This window comes from Anomaloglossus baeobatrachus, chromosome 7 (genome assembly GCF_048569485.1).
Source record: "Anomaloglossus baeobatrachus isolate aAnoBae1 chromosome 7, aAnoBae1.hap1, whole genome shotgun sequence".
NCBI lineage: Eukaryota > Metazoa > Chordata > Amphibia > Anura > Aromobatidae > Anomaloglossus > Anomaloglossus baeobatrachus.
The window spans coordinates 184,931,982-184,950,322 of NC_134359.1; the positions used below are offsets into that span (position 1 = coordinate 184,931,982).

Genomic DNA, 18,341 nt, shown 5'->3' on the forward strand with positions numbered 1-18,341 from the left:
AGGGGGTTGAATACTACTTGTAGGCACTGTATATATATATATATATACACACACATATATACACATATATATACACACACTACATCACTATATACTGCACCTGTAATACATTACAGCACTATATACTGCCCCTGTAATACATTACATCACTATATACTGCCCCTGTAATACACTACATCACTATATACTGCACCTGTGATACGTTACAGCACTATATACTGCCTCTGTAATACATTACATCACTATATACTGCCCCTGTAATACATTACAGCACTTTATACTGCCCCTGTAATACATTACAGCACTATATACTGCACCTGTAATTCATTACAGCACTATATACTGCACCTGTAATTCATTACAGCACTATATATTGCCCCTGTAATACATTACAGCACTATATACTGCACCTGTAATACATTACAGCACTATATACTACAACTGTAATACATTACATCACTATATACTGCACCTGTAATACATTACAGCACTATATACTACACCTGTAATACATTACAGCACTATATACTACACCTGTAATACATTAAAGCACTATACACTACACCTGTAATACATTACAGCACTATATACTACACCTGTAATACATTACAGCACTATATACTGCACCTGTAATACATTACAGCACTATATACTACACCTGTAATACATTACAGCACTATATACTGCACCTGTAATAGATTACATCACTATATACTGTATACACTATATACCTGTAATACATTACAGCACTATATACTACACCTGTAATACATTACGTCACTATATACTGCCCCTGTAATACATTACAGCACTATATACTGCCCCTGTAATACATTACAGCACTATATACTACACCTGTAATACATTACATCACTATATACTGCCCCTGTAATACATTACAGCACTATATACTACACCTGTAATACATTACAGCACTATATACTGCCCCTGTAATACATTACAGCACTATATACTACACCTGTAATACATTACAGCACTATATACTACACCTGTAATACATTACATCACTATATACTGCCCCTGTAATACATTACAGCACTATATACTACACCTGTAATACATTACGTCACTATATACTGCCCCTGTAATACATTACAGCACTATATACTACACCTGTAATATATTACGTCACTATATACTGCCCCTGTAATACATTACAGCACTATATACTACACCTGTAATACATTACATCACTATATACTGCCCCTGTAATACATTACAGCACTATATACTACACCTGTAATACATTACAGCACTATATACTGCCCCTGTAATACATTACAGCACTATATACTACACCTGTAATACATTACAGCACTATATACTGCCCCTGTAATACATTACAGCACTATATACTGCACCTGTAATGCATTACAGCACTATATACTGCCCCCGTAAAACTACATCATTACATTCCCATATACTACAATACTACACCTAAATATTACACCAGTTACCCCCCCTCCCCCTTCCCCTCCCTCTCAGGTTATTAGTGACCACTCACCTCTCCCTCCTCAGGCACCTCCGTATGGGTCCCCCGCTGAGCTGCTTCTTCCCTGGTATGGGCCCTGGCTGCACCGCTGTTGTTCTTGTATGGCCCCTGCCCCCGCCGCTGCATCTCTCTGTCCAGGCACCGGCTGGTGCCGTTTCTCCTGCCGGGCGGGAACTTTTCGAATGACACACACGCTGTACTGCCGACATCAGGGCGTGCGTGTGTCACAGAGAAAGCAGGGAACAGAGGACCAATCCTGAAGCTCCGCACAGTGTAGCAGCGGAACGCAGGAATCTGTCCTCTGTTCCCTGTCCGGCAGCGTTCTCTGTGACACACGCATGCTCTGATGTCGTCAGTACAGCGCGCGTGTGTCATTTGAAAAGTTCCTGCCCGGCAGGAGAAGCGGTACCACGTCCCCAACTCTGATTTAATGGGCGGGCCGGTCACAGACAGTAGGCGGGCCGGATGTGGCCTGCGGGCCGCCCCTTGCCCAGGTCTGGCCTAGAGGATAATTAAATGAAAAGTTTAGTTACCCTTTAAAATGTTGGGAAGAAAATGTATTACAGTGGAACCTTGGTTAACGAGAACAATCAGTTCTGGGACTGTGCTTGTAAACCAAGTTACTCGTTCAGCAAAGTAAGATTTCCCATAGGAAATCATTGCAATGCAGACAATTCCTTCCACAGCTTGTTAAATGTACCATCCTGGTGCCCTATTGTGCCATTCCACACACGTACAAACACACACAAACACACACAAGCACGCACGCACACGCACATATTATGCTCACCTTACCTTCTGTTCCATCGCCGGTCTCCTGGGACTTGCTGTTCGCTAGTACGGGCTGTGTCTCGGGTTACCATCACGACGAGGGAGGAACTTCCGCTGCCAGAGCGCTTACGTCAAAGGCAGGAGCCGCTTGCCTCTGATTGGTCAGCGCGCTGCCTTTGAGTAGCGGTGACAGAGGAAGTTCTTGCTTCGTCGCTATGGTTGCCAATGCATAGCCTATACCGGCAAACTACAAGAACCATGAGGCCGGCAATGGAACGTAAGGTACACATATTATGCTCACCTTGTCTTCCGTTCCATCGCCGGCCTCCTGGATCTTGTAGTTCGCCGCGAGGATTCCTCCCTCATCGCGATGTACCGGGAAACTACAAGAACCATGGGGCCGGCGATGGAATGAAAGGTAAAGTGAGCATAATACTATGTGTGTGCGTGCGTGTGTTTATGTGTGTTTGTGCGTGCTTGTGTGTGTTTGTGTGGACTGCAAGAGTAGGTTAGAGCGCAGTGGATGTACGGAACCAGAAGTGTGTGCGGTGAGTATTTTGCTCATACAGCAAAGCTTTCTCGTAAACCGAGTTAAAAATTTACAGAAAGCTTTGCTTGTTAAGCGAAATTCTCGTTAACTGGGTTACTCGTTAAGCGAGGTTCCACTGTATATCTAGGTACACAGTATACTTGTGTTGGATAAGTAAAAAGTCCTTGTATGAACGGGACACATGCAGTTTATAGCCTAGATACTGTGCAATAGTTTTCCTTGTTCTTATAGGAATGTGTACAATGTAGATTCATACTAAAAGAGGTCAAATTTCTGTAAAAAAAAACACTACAGAGGACCACAAACCACAAAAAAGAAAAAGCGACTAGTTTGGGTCAAGCAATACAAGGACTAAACATTAGAGCAATGGAAATCTGTATTGTACTCTGAGGAGTCAAAATTTTAGATTTTTTATATACTTCAAAGGACACTTACTCATGGCTACTACAGCATTCTGCAACAACATCTGGTTTGCACTTAGTGGGACCATTATTTGTGTTATAAAAGGATAATGACCCAAAACACAATTTCAGACTATTCAATGTGTTATGTGTCCAATTGGGAGATGGATGGAGTGAGGTGTCAGATGACAATCCATCTGATCTCAACCCAATCGAGATGCCTTGGGATGTTAAACCACAGAGTGAATGCAAAGCAGTCAACAAGTGCTCAGCACCTCTGGAAACATCTCCAACACTGTTGGGAAGCCATTCCAGGTGACTTCCTGATAAAGCTGCTTGAGAGAATGCCAAGGGTGTGTAAAGCGGTCATTCGAGTAAAAGAGTTTGAGGAATCCAATGTTTAATAGGTATTATGGTTTGTTTAACAAATTTCTTTACTTGTGGTTTCCATATGTGTATCTTTGTGGTTTTGCTGCTTTCAGTCTGAAACTACAATTTGTACATTCCGATAAAAACAAGGACAACCATTCCATTAGCAGGTGTGTTAAAAATTTTGACTGCATCTTACTGTGGACTACATATATTTGTATGTTATCATGCTAATTCCTATTACAACCTGTTGGTAATGCACAAATGCACCTTAAACTAGTTATTGGTAAAAGCCATAGAGCCCTACAGGTTTACAGTCTGTGGTGATGTTCTTATAGGTATAGAAATAGATGTAAGAACATTCATAGGATTCCTTTGTTTAATACTATGTGTTCTAAGACATTAGAATTCACTTGTGACTAATATGAAATAAAATGTAACTCTTTCCCCACCAGTAAGCGGAACATTTAGTCCTCTCTTGATATTATAGCAGGGGTAAGCATCTAAATATAGCAAAGGGAAAGTGTTGCATAACCAAAAATATACCCCTTAAAAATCAAACTTTATTCAATTTACTTTAAAATATCCAAAAACCACAGTGCAAAGAAAAAGGGAGGAGGGTAAAATTCACACCCTATGAGATACACCTCCTTCCTGTCCACTACCTAACCGCAGAGGTCGGCACCCTAATTTGATACGAAAATGGCGCCCCCACTCACCGACGGCTGTCCCTAAGGATTCCCTATCTCGCCCTCACAAAAGTCATGAAAAGGGAAAAATATGGGCAAAGTATAGTAGACAGAATGTTTAGGACACATATGTACTTAGGTTGCAGAGAGATCACACTATACGTAGATCCCTTCTATCCTCTGTGTAATAAGAGTGGGACAGCACCCTAATAGTGCATAATATGGTGCCCCCCACTATACTGACTAGCCTTGGGTTGCCCGCTACACCCTAAAAATAAAGAAGGGGTGCCTATACTATAGCAAACCAGGTGCACAGAATCACATTCAATCAAAAATGCATAGCCACAATACTAGCAAAAAGGTGTATGCGCTTGATAAAGTGCATAATGCATATACTCAGCAAGTAAAGTGCCAGTTCAATATAAAGTGCAAAACCCTTACTCAAAGTATAGGTTACTATCATAAACAGTGCATATGCTTGATAAAGTGCATATATTCAACAAACAGGCCCTGAAAAAGGTGCTAATGCATTATACAGTGCAACCAGATTTGTGGGCAACCAATTAATAGGTAGTCAAAATAGATAGTCAGAAATAGACACTTATCATGCAACGGCCATATGTGCGTCCCAGAGATGCCTCAGAAATGCCTCGACGCGTTTCTCCCAAAGAGGGTCATCAGGAGGCCAGATGAATGTGTCAGGTGTCAGCAGGATAGCATGATATGTAGATAGGAACTTCTTCTAATTTCTGAGGCATCTCTGGTACGCACATATGGTCTTTGCACGATAAGTGTCTATTTCTGACTATCTATTTTGACTACCTATTAATTAGTTGCCCACAAATCTGGTTGCACTGTATAATGCATTAGCACCTTATTCAGGACCTGTTTGTTGAACATATGCACTTTATCAAGCATATGCACTGTTTATGATAGTAACCTATACTTTGAGTAAGGGTTTTGTACTTTATATTGCACTGGCATTTTACTTGCTGAGTATATGCATTATGCACTTTATCAAGCGCATACACCTTCATGCTAGTATTGTGGCTATGCATTTTTGATTGAATGTGATTCTGTGCACCTGGCACAGAATCACATATTTTTGGTCAGGGGTAAGCATCTACAGCTTTACATTTGGAGAAATGTTTCACTCTCTTTCTCATGCACTCTCCATTGCTTTCCTTCAGCTGATCCTCAGACACGGCCTCTATTCCTGTGTTCTTTCTTCTGTTGGAGGCTACTGAAATAATTCCAGATATAGTTGACAGAAATGACCAGAACAATTTGTATATTATGTCTTACAGCAATAAACTGAATCTTATTTATATGTATATTTGTTTTTGTGTTTACAGAGCTCATACCTGTTTTAATCGCCTTGATCTTCCTCCGTATCCTTCTTTTTCTATGCTGTACGAGAAACTTTTAACAGCCGTTGAAGAAACCAGTACGTTCGGCCTTGAGTAGTTCTATACATCAGCATGACTGTCATTTTATAACAAGGAACTTATTCAATGGGTTGAATCTAAATCCATGAACTTGTACGGACATTACCAGAGATGTATGAAGAATGTGTACAAGAAGAAGCCGTCAATGACCAAGACTATTTACCGTAAAGAGAATAGCATCAGGATAAATGTCATGACCGTGTAAATTAGTCATATTATTATAGTCCTGTACACTGGAATCAGTGGACATAAGACATAACTCACACTTATATAATGCATTCCAGTTTCTACAGGTAATGTTTAGGTGCTTGCATGGTACGCATCCTAATTTTTGTTATACTAGCCAAACTCCGTCTTTAAAGGGACAGACTATCTTACTACTTACTATGTGTCAAAACCTATGCATGTTTCTATCTACAAACTCTTTTAGTGAAATGATCAGATTTATCTGATTTTACACATGCAAAAAAAGGCCTGCACATTCTGTAGATCAATGTATAGTTCTTCGAAGGTTCACATAGATGTTATTGCTTTCTACACCGATGTCTGTTAATACTGTTTTTAACTTATACACTCACATGCCAGCACTATAAATAATGAAATGTATTGTAATTTTTTTCTTATTTATTCTTTGCATCTCTATGTGATGCTGTCCTTTGTCTTTTAATATATTGATTGGTATGACCATTATTTGTAATAGTTAAATTATTATAACGTTCGAGATTACAGAAGAAAGCAGGAATCTGTGACGTGGTATTATTGTAGCCTTAACTAGATCTTCAGGTAATGAATAAAGCAGAATGAGGGAATGTTTGTTTTTCTGTAGTTTTGTGGCATGAAAAAGTCACCAATTTGGGTGCATGTCCTATCTGCACTGAAAAGTACAAGTTTTTCTCCTTCATTGGGCAAGTTAATACAAAGAGGCCACGGGTAGCAACGTTCTGACAGATTGTTCCTTACTAAGCACAGAAATCTTCATTGACTCACAACTGGTGTCCATTTCATTTTCAGTCTTTCTCACGGCCAACTATGTACCATTTGCAATAAACTTGGTGCATTTTACTCAAGTGATCTTCCATTTCCGACTTTCATTTGAAATCTCGAGAAATGGTTTCAAAAGGTTTGCCCAAAGCAACCAATCATAACCTAGTGGGAAAATGTAGGCTGCACCAATACAGGTCACAGCAAGCAATGATGTCATTTTTTTGCAGTTTTTTTTTTCGCTGTTCTCGTAAAGGCCAGTAATTAAGAATAGCTCCTGCATTTTATTTCAGCCGTAATCATGGTACAAGCTCCAGAAACACGTGGCTATCATGACCTTGAATTGCTAAATTAACCCCACCGTTCATACGGGAAAGTGTTAGTCTGAAACTATCCTCGTAGACACTGGAGAAAGACGTAGTAAAGGATGGATATTAGGGCTACGTTCCCATGATGATGAGATGTTGGTGATTTTTTGGAGGTTGCAGATTTTCTGCAGCATTTCTGCACCTACTAGGTAAACTTATTGTATTTTTTTCAATTAGTTTTTACTATGTTTTACTACTTGCATTTTTATAGTGTTTTTGATGCTGTGGTTTATGGCACTTTTTTGGTGTTCCTGGTTTTAAATCAAACTACTTTGTTTTTTATACTTCCTGGTATTTGGCTTTGGTAGAACTTTATTGTTTTTGTGCGGATTACATGCATATTAGAGCATTTCCAAAGAGGAAACATACTAAAAATGCAAGTGTTTTTTGCCTGCGTTTTTTACGCATCTAATGCAGTTTTCCGGGGAAAATCCTGACATAAAACTCAGCGTACTCACAAAAGAAATTGGAATGTTGTGAATTTCAAACTCGCACCACACGTCAGGGTCTTTTTAAGCACAGGGGCGTAAGATTTCTATTTATCCCATCCACTTTACTGAAGCTGTAACACGCTGAGTTTTTGGCACAGCAAAAATACCCAGTATCACAAATTCATCATGTGAACTAAAGTCTGGGAAATCTGCAATATTATTTAAGGTTTTTTGTGTTAAATATTGTTCGCCAATATAAATGAGACTGGAGATCCCCAAATATATAAACTGTCTGCATAATAGTCCATTCATAACCTACTGTATGCATTCTGGTACTATTTATTTACTGGATATATTTTGGAATTAGTATAAAAACATTTTACATTGTTTAGTATACTTTCAATATTGGTAGGAAAAAGTAAAATGGAGGAGAATCTCTCACCCTACTGTACACTTCATTCAGCCGCTTTGTGTGAAATGTCATACTTTGAGAATTTGAAAAGGATCTTGGGTCCACAGGTCTCATTGTAATATTTACCTTCCATTGAATGTTTCATAAGCTTTATACATTGTAAGCATGTAAATGAATGTCATTTTCAGGTGGGTAGCAGGTCTCCTACTGTGAAAATAAAGTGTGAGCAGTACTTGATCCCCCCACTTCTATGATAACTAAATAAATATACTTTGTGGTTGGTAGGTCATTTTGTTTGATAAGATATGCCAACATGTGAAGTATAAGCAAGAGGAGGGCTGATTGTCTCCACTTTTCTTCTACAATATTACATTTTGTAGCAGCTGTGCATCTTCTCTCATTCTAATACATGGGACTGAGCTACACTACCAGGTGGAGGTGCTACAGAATTAACGGAGCTGTGCCTCGTAAACAGCGAAGAGGATATGGCACTCGCCGGAGCAGACCAGCACCTTCAAACAGCTGATAGGAAAGGGGTGACAATAAACCTTATATGAACCACAGCCAAAAACGCAGAAACAGTCTACCATTTAATGTGTACTAGAATATACAAACAGCAGGGGCTTAAAGGGAATCGGTCACCTGATTCATGCAGCCTGCTCTTTGGGCTGGATGCAGAAGGTGACAGCTTACCTTTAACACCTAATCCCTATTGAAAGTACATGCATGTGTATGGGAGGGGGACGCACGGGAGTAATAGCTGTTGGCCAAACAAGTCCGACAGCTATCTAAGGTGTTTTGCGCCTTTAAGGACTATATAGCTTGGACCAAAAGAACTATTGAGTTAGGATTCTGAATTATTTCAAGTTAGGCAATTTAATATTTAGCATGGACCTTGTTTTTGTATGACTTGAATCATATTGCGTATCATCTGGACATAGTATAGTACTGTAATCATCCCACAAAGCACTAAGAGTAACATTTCCAAAAATTTTATAAAACCTTTTGAATGGCAGATTAGCGAGGATGAGACCTGCTTTCATCTGTAATAGTTTAATTATCACAACATAGACCTTATACAGTACGCTATTACATTGACAATGAATGCATTGCCATACAAAAGAAAATACATTTGGTTATTTTTATACGCTACTGTAGAATTTTCAAGGAAATATTTTAAATGTTGATGAACATTTAGGAACAAGCTTCATTTCTATAACAGCATAAATCTGCTTGTATGTATTCTTTAGCACCTTCAATAAAAAAAGTTTTTTATCTGAATTTCTTTCTTGTAACTTTTTTTGGTTTTGAGGTAATGTTCACTAAACAGTATAAACAAACATTTTAGATAAGATATGCTGCTGTTATTGAGGGACAATTATCTAACTAAGTATGCCTGGAATTCTAAGGTAGTTTGTGCCAAAAAATTACACTATATTCATTATCTGTTTTAGACACTAGGCCCTGATTCATCAAAGAGAACACTAGAAATCTGGCAGGAAGTTATTTGAAAAGTTGTACAGTGTTTGTGCAACATGGATTTGCACAAAAAAGTGCTACTTTTGGCTTTTGCACACCACTATAGGCTAGCTCCACCAAAATTTGTGGAGCTGGGACAACGCGTGGCAACGGCCGGCCGCGTGCCTTACCCCACAAATCATGCTCTAGTGCCTGTCTGGAGTAAGATTTCTGGGAAGACATACCACTTTTACGATGCTCCTGTTTCAATAGCAGGCATGTGAACAATACCGGCCTTCATGATTGTGGACCCTTATGTGTCTTGGTCTGCCACTTAGGTATGAACTCACTGAAATGGGGTGAGACTTATTTCAAATGGGTGTTGCATAACTAGCAGCAATGTGCACAAAAAAAAGAGATCAAATTGTAGTGCAACTTTCTGGCACACCATTAGACTGGATATACAAACAAAGGATCCAAGTCATCAAGACTGGCGTTATTCACATTGGTCTTGATGATGGAGCATGTTGGAGTCAGATGCTCCTAATTCATGAAGAGGTCTCTTCATGAATCCAAAGCACCTGACGAGCAGCATGCGTCTCTGTGGGCTACGCTAGACGTCTCTCCAGTCAACCACTGGAGTGAGATTTCTGGTTTAGAGAATGCCACTGTGTCTCTCCTGTTTTGTCAGTGCTGGGAGAAACTGCTACAAGTTGTGCCTAAGTTTTGTGACTTTTCAAAGCCTTTACATCAGAATTCTGGTATAAAAGCTTTGATAAATCGAGCCCAAAGTTTTGATATACTGATGGCATTCGTGGAGATTTTTCAAAATTAAATGTGCCAAAATGTTGGCATAATTTGCATCAAAATTTTCTTTTATGTCAAATACCATATTATTTAGGCTTTCTGCCCCTATTAAGACAATTAGGTGTGACGTCTCTGAAAAGGGGTGAAACTGATTTGAAATGGGCCTTGTCTCATGTGCAACACAGTGCATCAAAATGCACCAAAATTTGGAGCAAATTTCTTTACAGCAGCTTTTCAGTGTAGTGCAGCTCCTTTCAAAGTTTACATCCGGAGACCACTAGAGCTAGGCATTCTGTGACATACATTGATGTGAAAAAGTGTTTGCCCCCTTACTAATTTCTTATTCTTTTGCATGTTTGTCACACTTAAATGTTTCAGATCACCAAACACATTTAAATATTAGACAAAGATAACACAAGTGAACACAAAATGCAGTTTATAAATGAAGGTCCTTATTATTAAGGGCAAAACAAATCCAAACCTACAGAGCCCTGTGTGAAAAAAAATATTGCTCCCACCTCTTTAAAACATACATTAACTGTGGTCTATCATACATCTTTGGGAAGCTGAGTTCAATTTCCCTATCCACACCCAGGCCTGATTACTGCCACACCTGTTCTCAATCAAGAAATCACTCAAGTAGGACCGAAAGATCCTCAAAAGCTAAACATCATGTCGCAATCCAAAGAAATTCAGGAACAAATGAGACACAAAGTAATTCAGATCTATCAGTCTGCAATTGGTTATAAAGCCATTTCTATACCTTTATGACTCCTGCGAACCACTTGGAGAGCCATTGTTCACAAATGTTGAAAACATGAAACAGTGGTGATCTTTCTCCGGAGTGGCTGGCCTATCAAAATTACCCCAAGAGTGCAGCACTGACTCATCAAAGAGGTCACAAAAGACCCCACAGCAACATTGAAAGAAGTGCATGACTCAGTTGCTTCAGTTAAGATCAATGTTTATGATGACTCCACAATAAGAAAGAGACTGGGCAAAAATGGCGTTCCAAGACGAAAACCACTGCTGAGCAAAAAGAACATAAAGGCTTGTTTCAGTTTTACCAGGAAACATTTGGATGATCCCCAAGAGTTTTAGGAGAATACGCTGTGGACTGTCAAGACAAAAGTTACTTTTTGGAAGGTGTATGTCCCATTATATCTGGCGTAGAAGTAACACAGCATTTCAGAAAAGGAACATCATACCAACAGTAAAATATGGTGGTGGTAGTGTTATGGTTTGTAACAGTTCTGCTGCTTCAGGACCTGGAAGACTTGCTTCGGTAAATGGAACCATGAATTCTGCTGTCTACCAAAAATCCTGAAGAGGAATGTCCGGTCATCTGTTCATGATCTCAAGCTGAAGCGCATTGGGTTATGCAGCAAGACAATGATCCAAGACACACCAGCAAGTACACCTCTGAATGGCTTAAGGAAAACAAAATTAAGACTTTGGAGAGGCCGTGTCAAAGTCCTGACCTTAATCTGACTGAGATGCTGTGACATGACCTTAAAAAGGTGTTTCATGCTTGGAAACCCTCCAATATGGCTCGATTATAACAATTCTGCAAAGATGAGTGGGCCAAAATTCCTCAAGAGTGTTGTAAAAGATTCATTGCTAGTTATCGCAAATGCTTGATAGCAGCTGTTGCTGCTAAGGTTGACCCAACCAGTTATTAGGTTTAGGGGGCAATCACTTTTTCACACAGGGCTCTGTAGAGTTTGATGTCTTTTTTCCCTTAACCCCTTCATGACCGATGACGTACTGGTACGTCATCGGTCATGTTGTGGTAATCACCGCTGGCTGCTGCAATGAGCCAGTGGTGATCTCACCAAATGTCTGCTTGTGACGGGGTATGCGGCAGAGCAGAAAGGGACGCCAGGCCAAGGAACAATCCAAAGGGCTTGATTGGAACCACAAAGATAAAGCACCAAACATAAATATAGATCCTTAAAGTCTGCAAGGAGTTCACAACAAAACAAAAGATCCAGGGGCGTCTCCCGGTATTCCAACGCCAGGGAAAATATGGCAATGGTCCTTATATGAGTTCCTTGAGTCCAACAAGGTGAATAACAAAACACAATCCCACGTGGCCACTGATCTCCAGTTTGTAATAGTCCATACACAGGCTCTAGGATCCAGCCTCAGCTATAGATCCTAGTCCTTCTCCAGCCGAGATCCAACTAACTGAACTAACATGGGTCTCATTGTTCTTCTCTCCTGGGATCAGCCCCTTAGGTGGGCAGAAGAGTCCAACTCCGCCTGGACACTTGATACATGAATGGACTTTAGAAGTCCTGGCTCTTTCTTGTTTACCAAGTTGTGGATTGGAGAAATCCCATGCTGAAAAGAACAAACAATCCCCCACCAGTAGTACATACAGGACAGTCAAGGAGAGACAGACTATTACACCATGAGCAAAGGCGGGGGAGGGACACACTGTTACAGCCGTCTGCTGATTTGAACAGCAGACGTGGGGCTAACAGACGTGGGTGGATCTGTGATCTACCCTCACCTGCTTGCTACTTAGGTTGCGCTGTCCAAATGTGACAGCACAATTTAAATGGCCACGGCAGAGATTGTGCCGTTCCCCACCGCCATCGGTGGCCCCGTGAAGCAATCACGGGGAGTTGATAGTTGCCATGGTAGGGATGGGTCATGTAATGACCCCTGTTGCTATAATGATGTATTTCCTGTGAGAGCTGACAGAGCGCCAGCTCTCACAGGAACGCTACATTTCTGCTGATCAGAGCTGTGCTGCTCTGATCAACAGAAATGAACAAACAATCAGACTGCTGATCTATAAAGTTCCCTAGGAAAGTCCCCTAGGTGGACTAGTAAAATAAATAAAAAATATAAAAAAAATATGACAAAATAAAAAAAACTAAAGTTCAAATCACCCCCCATTGACCGCATTGAGAATAAAACAGTTAAAAAAGCGGCAAAATATACACATATTTGGTATCTCCGCGTTTATAAATAACCGATCTATCAAAATATAAAATCAATTAATCTGATCGGTGCGTGGCGAGAAAATATTCCAAACGCTAAAATTACGTTTTTTGGTTGCCGCATTTTTTTTTAAAAATGCAATAACAAGTGATCAAAATGAGCATCTGCAAAATAATGGAGTTATTAAAAACGTCAGCTCAAGATGCAAAAAATAAGCCATCACTGAGCCCCAGATCCTGTAAAATGAGAACGCAACGGGTCTCGGAAAATGGCACCAAAAGCGCTACTCTGGACAAACTTCTGCATTGTTTTAACCTTTTAGAGAAAAGTAAACGTATACATGTTTGATATCTATGAACTCGTACTGACATAAGGCATGATACTGACATCAGTTTTACCATATAGTGAACATTGTGAATAAAATAGCCCAAAAACCATTGTGCAATTGCACTTGTTTGCAATTTCACCGCACTTGGAATTTTTTTCCCGTTTTCCAGTACACTAAATGGAAAAACTATTGTTTTTTTTCAATAGTACAACTCATCCCGCAAAAAATAAGCCCTCATATGGCAATATTGACATAAAAATAAAAAATGTATGGCTCTCGGAAGAAGGGGGAAGAAAAAAAAAATTAAAAACGGAAAATTGTCTGTGGTGAAGGGGTTAATAATAAACATCTTCACTTATAAACAGCATTTTGTGTTTACTTGTGTTATCATTATCTAATATTTAAATTTGTTTGGTGTTCTCAAAAATTGAAGTATGACAAACATGCAAAAGCATAAGAAATCAGGAAGGGGGCAAAGACTTTTTTAGACACCGTTGTGTATATATATGTACAGTGCCTACAAGTAGTATTCAACCCCCTGCAGATTTAGCAGGTTTGATAAGATGCAAATAAGTTAGAGCCTGCAAACTTCAAACAAGAGTAGGATTTATTAACAGATGCATAAATCTTACAAACCAACAAGTTATGTTGCTCAGTTAAATTTTAATAAATTTTCAACATAAAAGTGTGGATCAATTATTATTCAACCCCTAGGTTTAATATTTTGTGGAATAACCCTTGTTTGCAATTACAGCTAATAATCGTCTTTTATAAGACCTGATCAGGCCGGCACAGGTCTCTGGAGTTATCTTGGCCCACTCCTCCATGCAGATCTTCTCCAAGTTAGCTAGGTTCTTTGGGTGTCTCATGTGGACTTTAATCTTGAGCTCCTTCCACAAGTTTCCAATTGGGTTAAGGTCAGGAGACTGACTAGGCCACTGCAACACCTTGATTTTTTTCCCTCTTGAACCAGGCCTTGGTTTTCTTGGCTGTGTGCTTTGGGTCGTTGTCTTGTTGGAAGATGAAATGACGACCCATCTTAAGATCCTTGATGGAGGAGCGGAGGTTCTTGGCCAAAATCTCCAGGTAGGCTGTGCTATCCATCTTCCCATGGATGCAGACCAGATGGCCAGGCCCCTTGGCTGAGAAACAGCCCGACAGCATGATGCTGCCACCACCATGCTTGACTGTAGGGATGGTATTCTTGGGGTCGTATGCAGTGCCATCCAGTCTCCAAACGTCACGTGTGTGGTTGGCACCAAAGATCTCGATCTTGGTCTCATCAGACCAGAGAACCTTAAACCAGTCTGTCTCAGAGTCCTCCAAGTGATCATGAGCAAACTGTAGACGAGCCTTGACATGACGCTTTGAAAGTAAAGGTACCTTACGGGCTCGTCTGGAACGGAGGCCATTGCGGTGGAGTACGTTACTTATGGTATTGACTGAAACCAATGTCCCCACTGCCATGAGATCTTCCCGAAGCTCCTTCCTTGTTGTCCTTGGGTTAGCCATGACTCTTCGGACAAGCCTGGCCTCGGCACGGGAGGAAACTTTCAAAGGCTGTCCAGGCCGTGGAAGGCTAACAGTAGTTCCATAAGCCTTCCACTTTCGGATGATGCTCCCAACAGTGGAGACAGGTAGGCCCAACTCCTTGGAAAAGGTTTTGTACCCCTTGCCAGCCTTGTGACCCTCCACGATCTTGTCTCTGATGGCCTTGGAATGCTCCTTTGTTTTTGCCATGTTGACCATGTATGAGTGCTGTTCACAAGATTGGGGAGGGTCTTAATTAGTCAGAAAAGGCTGGAAAAAGAGATAATTAATCCAAACATGTGAAGCTCATTGTTCTTTGTGCCTGAAATACTTCTTAATACTTTAGGGAAACCAAACAGAATTCTGGTGGTTTGAGGGGTTGAATAATAAATGACCCTCTGAATAAACTTTTCACAATTTAAAAAAAAAATTAAAAAAAGAAATAACATTCTTTTTTGCTGCAGTGCATTTCATACTTCCAGGCTGATCTACAGTCCAAATGTCACAATGCCAAGTTAATTCCGAATGTGTAAACCTGCTAAATCTGCAGGGGGTTGAATACTACTTGTAGGCACTGTACATCATAGCAACCTAAAGGCTTGTTCATACTGTGTAAAAAGAAACACTGTTTTACGGTACCATCAAATCTTAATCTGAAATCTTATGCTCATGCTGCTAATTTTTTATCTTGCATATTTGAACTATCAATGCGTTTATTTCATATCTGCATCATGTTAATTCCATGTTTTTGCAGCATTTTCCACCTATTGAAAAAGCCTGAAAAACCACATAAAAAAAACGCAACATTTTTCCCACCAACACTGCACATAACATAAGTGATTTAAATACTTTAATACATAAAAGATTCAACAGTAATAGCAAGAATATTGGGATTTGTTTTGAATTTTTTCAGTGCAGTAAAGATGTAAGTCCTCTGCCCTGTTATACTTGCCCTCCAGAGTTTTCTTACTTTCACAGCATCTCTCCGGTCCTGCGGTGTCAGTTTTTCACTGTAAATTCTGATTAAAACTCAAACTCAAACTGACGTGTTCCCGCCTCTGACACCTCAGGACCCCTAGGTGGGCGTTCTCATCCGCCTGATCCTGCCCACTTGTGTGTCCCTATTATGAGGGGGTGGCTAGGGTTTAATGGCTGTGTGTTATACCTAAGTGCAGGTTTCTGATGGTAACAAGGAGAATGTACACATCTGTGACTACCTGGTTTTGCCAGGGCATCACAACTGCACTCGCGGTACACCGGTGTACCACGAGTGCAGTGCAAGAATGGCAATAGCCGGCAACGGAGGAGAGAGGAAGATAAATTCCTCTCCTCCGTGTCGGCCCGCCCCTCCTCAGCGCCGGCCCGTCCCCCGCAGCTGAGGTCCGATCACATGAAAAAGCATTTCTAATGATCTTTTATTGTATGCTAATGAGCGCAGGGACTAGTCCCAAGAGTGTTGCTTACCTTGCTAGTCGGCCCTATTTGCATGATAGCATGCCCCTTTGGGCCTGCTAACATGCTAATAAATGTGCAGCGTCAAATGATGATCTCACTCACCTCTCCGCTGCCATCGCTGCACGATACTGGATTTCAGCTCAGTGCGCATGATCTCGGAGTTTGGGTCATGCGCACTATGAAGCTGTGTGTACGCGTCCGGGCTTCAAACGGAAGTAGTGCGCATGACAGGAAGTCTAGGATCATGCGCACTTAGCCGAAATCCAGCATCAAGCTGCGATGGCAGCGGAGAGGTGAGTGAGATCATCCTCTGACGCTGCACATTCATTAGCATGTTAGCACACTCACAGGCAGGGGCGTGCTATCATGCTAATGGGGCCGACTAGCAAGGGAAGCAACTCCCTTGGGACTAGTCCCCATGCTCATTAGCATATGCTAAAAGATCTTGAGAAATACTTTTTCTAAAGATCTCATTATCTATGCTACTAGATATAAAGACGGTTAGGCAGGGATTAGCAATATGCACCCAGAACTGCTCCTGGTTCTGGGTGCATATTGCACCTGACAGGTTCCCTTTAATTGAAGTGTGTTGAGTTGTGACCTCCAGCGCACTTCATGAAATAATGGAGAGCGTTGCCAGGTTACAAGGCTGACGGAAGGTGAGTATATGACAGGGAGCAATAAACTTAAATTTAAAGCAGCACTCCAGCGGTGCAATAAGAAAAATGCTGGAGTGGTGCTTTAAAGCACAACTGTTCTTAAAAAAATCCCAAACAAACATAGAAAAGTATAGTGTTAAAGTGCTTTGTAACTTACCATACACTATATTTTTGAGTTAATGATTTCTCTTCATTAACATTTTATGTTTAATCTCTTTTCATACCTCCCAACATTTAAAAATGAGAAAGAGAGACAAAGTCTGCGGTGCGCTACGCGCGCCGCCGCAATTTTAGGGCACGCCCCTAACCACACCCATTTTGCAATCTGTCACGCCCACATCCAATCCTTTTCAGCACTGCTGATCACATTGTTTAAGGCTGCGTGCCCACGATCAGTGTTTGCAGCATTTTGGATGTAGTGTGTTTTTGCTGTGTGCAAAATGCTGTGTTGTACAGTACAAGCACAGTGGAGGGATTTCTAGAAATCCTATGCCCACTGTGCTTGTTTTTTCTGCAGCAAACACTGATCTGCGGAACATGTTTCCAGACCGCAGCATATCAATTGTTGCTGCAGTTGCATGCGTCCTCCGTAGGGAGAACACAGCAGGAGACCGCAGCGCACTGAACCCTGATCGTGGGCACAGGCAGCTACGTTCTCCTGCAGAGGAGACTTGCAGCCCTGCAAGTCAGGACCCGCTGCCTCCAGGACACAGCGAGTCCTGATCATGGGCACAGGCAGCTGCGGTCTCCTGCGTTCTCCTGCGGAGGAGACGTGCAGCCCCGCAGGTCAGGACCCGCTGCCTCCAGGACACAGTGAGTCCTGATCGTGGGCACAGGGAGCCGCGTTCTCCTGCGGAGGAGACGTGAAGCCCCGCAGGTCAGGACCCGCTGCCTCCAGGACAGTGAGTCCTGTTCGTGGGTACAGGCATACGTACATATACGGTACATATTTGAAGAGAAATTCCCTAAAATACATATAAACAGACAAATGTATACACAGTCACCTGCACTGACATACATAGATATATACAGCATACATATACACACATTGGAGGTAATAATATGGGGAAGCTGGCAGCAGCCGCTCTCACGTACCCCGCCTGTCTCTGTCCAGCTCCTCCTCGGCATGTGATCACTTGGCATCACTTTAACAGACCTAGCCACGCACAGTGCACACTGACACCGCTTTGTATGTATCACAAGGGAGGATGGGGGT

The 18,341-nt window shown here is 41.2% G+C and overlaps 1 protein-coding gene across 5 annotated transcripts in view; it reads left to right on the forward strand.

The window, feature by feature from the left end:
* Positions 1-9,214, forward strand: part of HECW2 (HECT, C2 and WW domain containing E3 ubiquitin protein ligase 2) — a 453,200-nt gene extending 443,986 nt beyond the window's left edge. For all 5 annotated transcript variants that reach the window (XM_075317832.1, XM_075317831.1, XM_075317833.1 and 2 more), the window contains one exon: positions 5,649-9,214. In XM_075317832.1, coding sequence (XP_075173947.1) covers positions 5,649-5,760 — 112 coding nt within the window. In that variant the 3' untranslated portion in view covers positions 5,761-9,214. The remainder of the gene's footprint in view (positions 1-5,648) is intronic.
* The last annotated feature ends 9,127 nt before the right edge of the window (positions 9,215-18,341 follow it).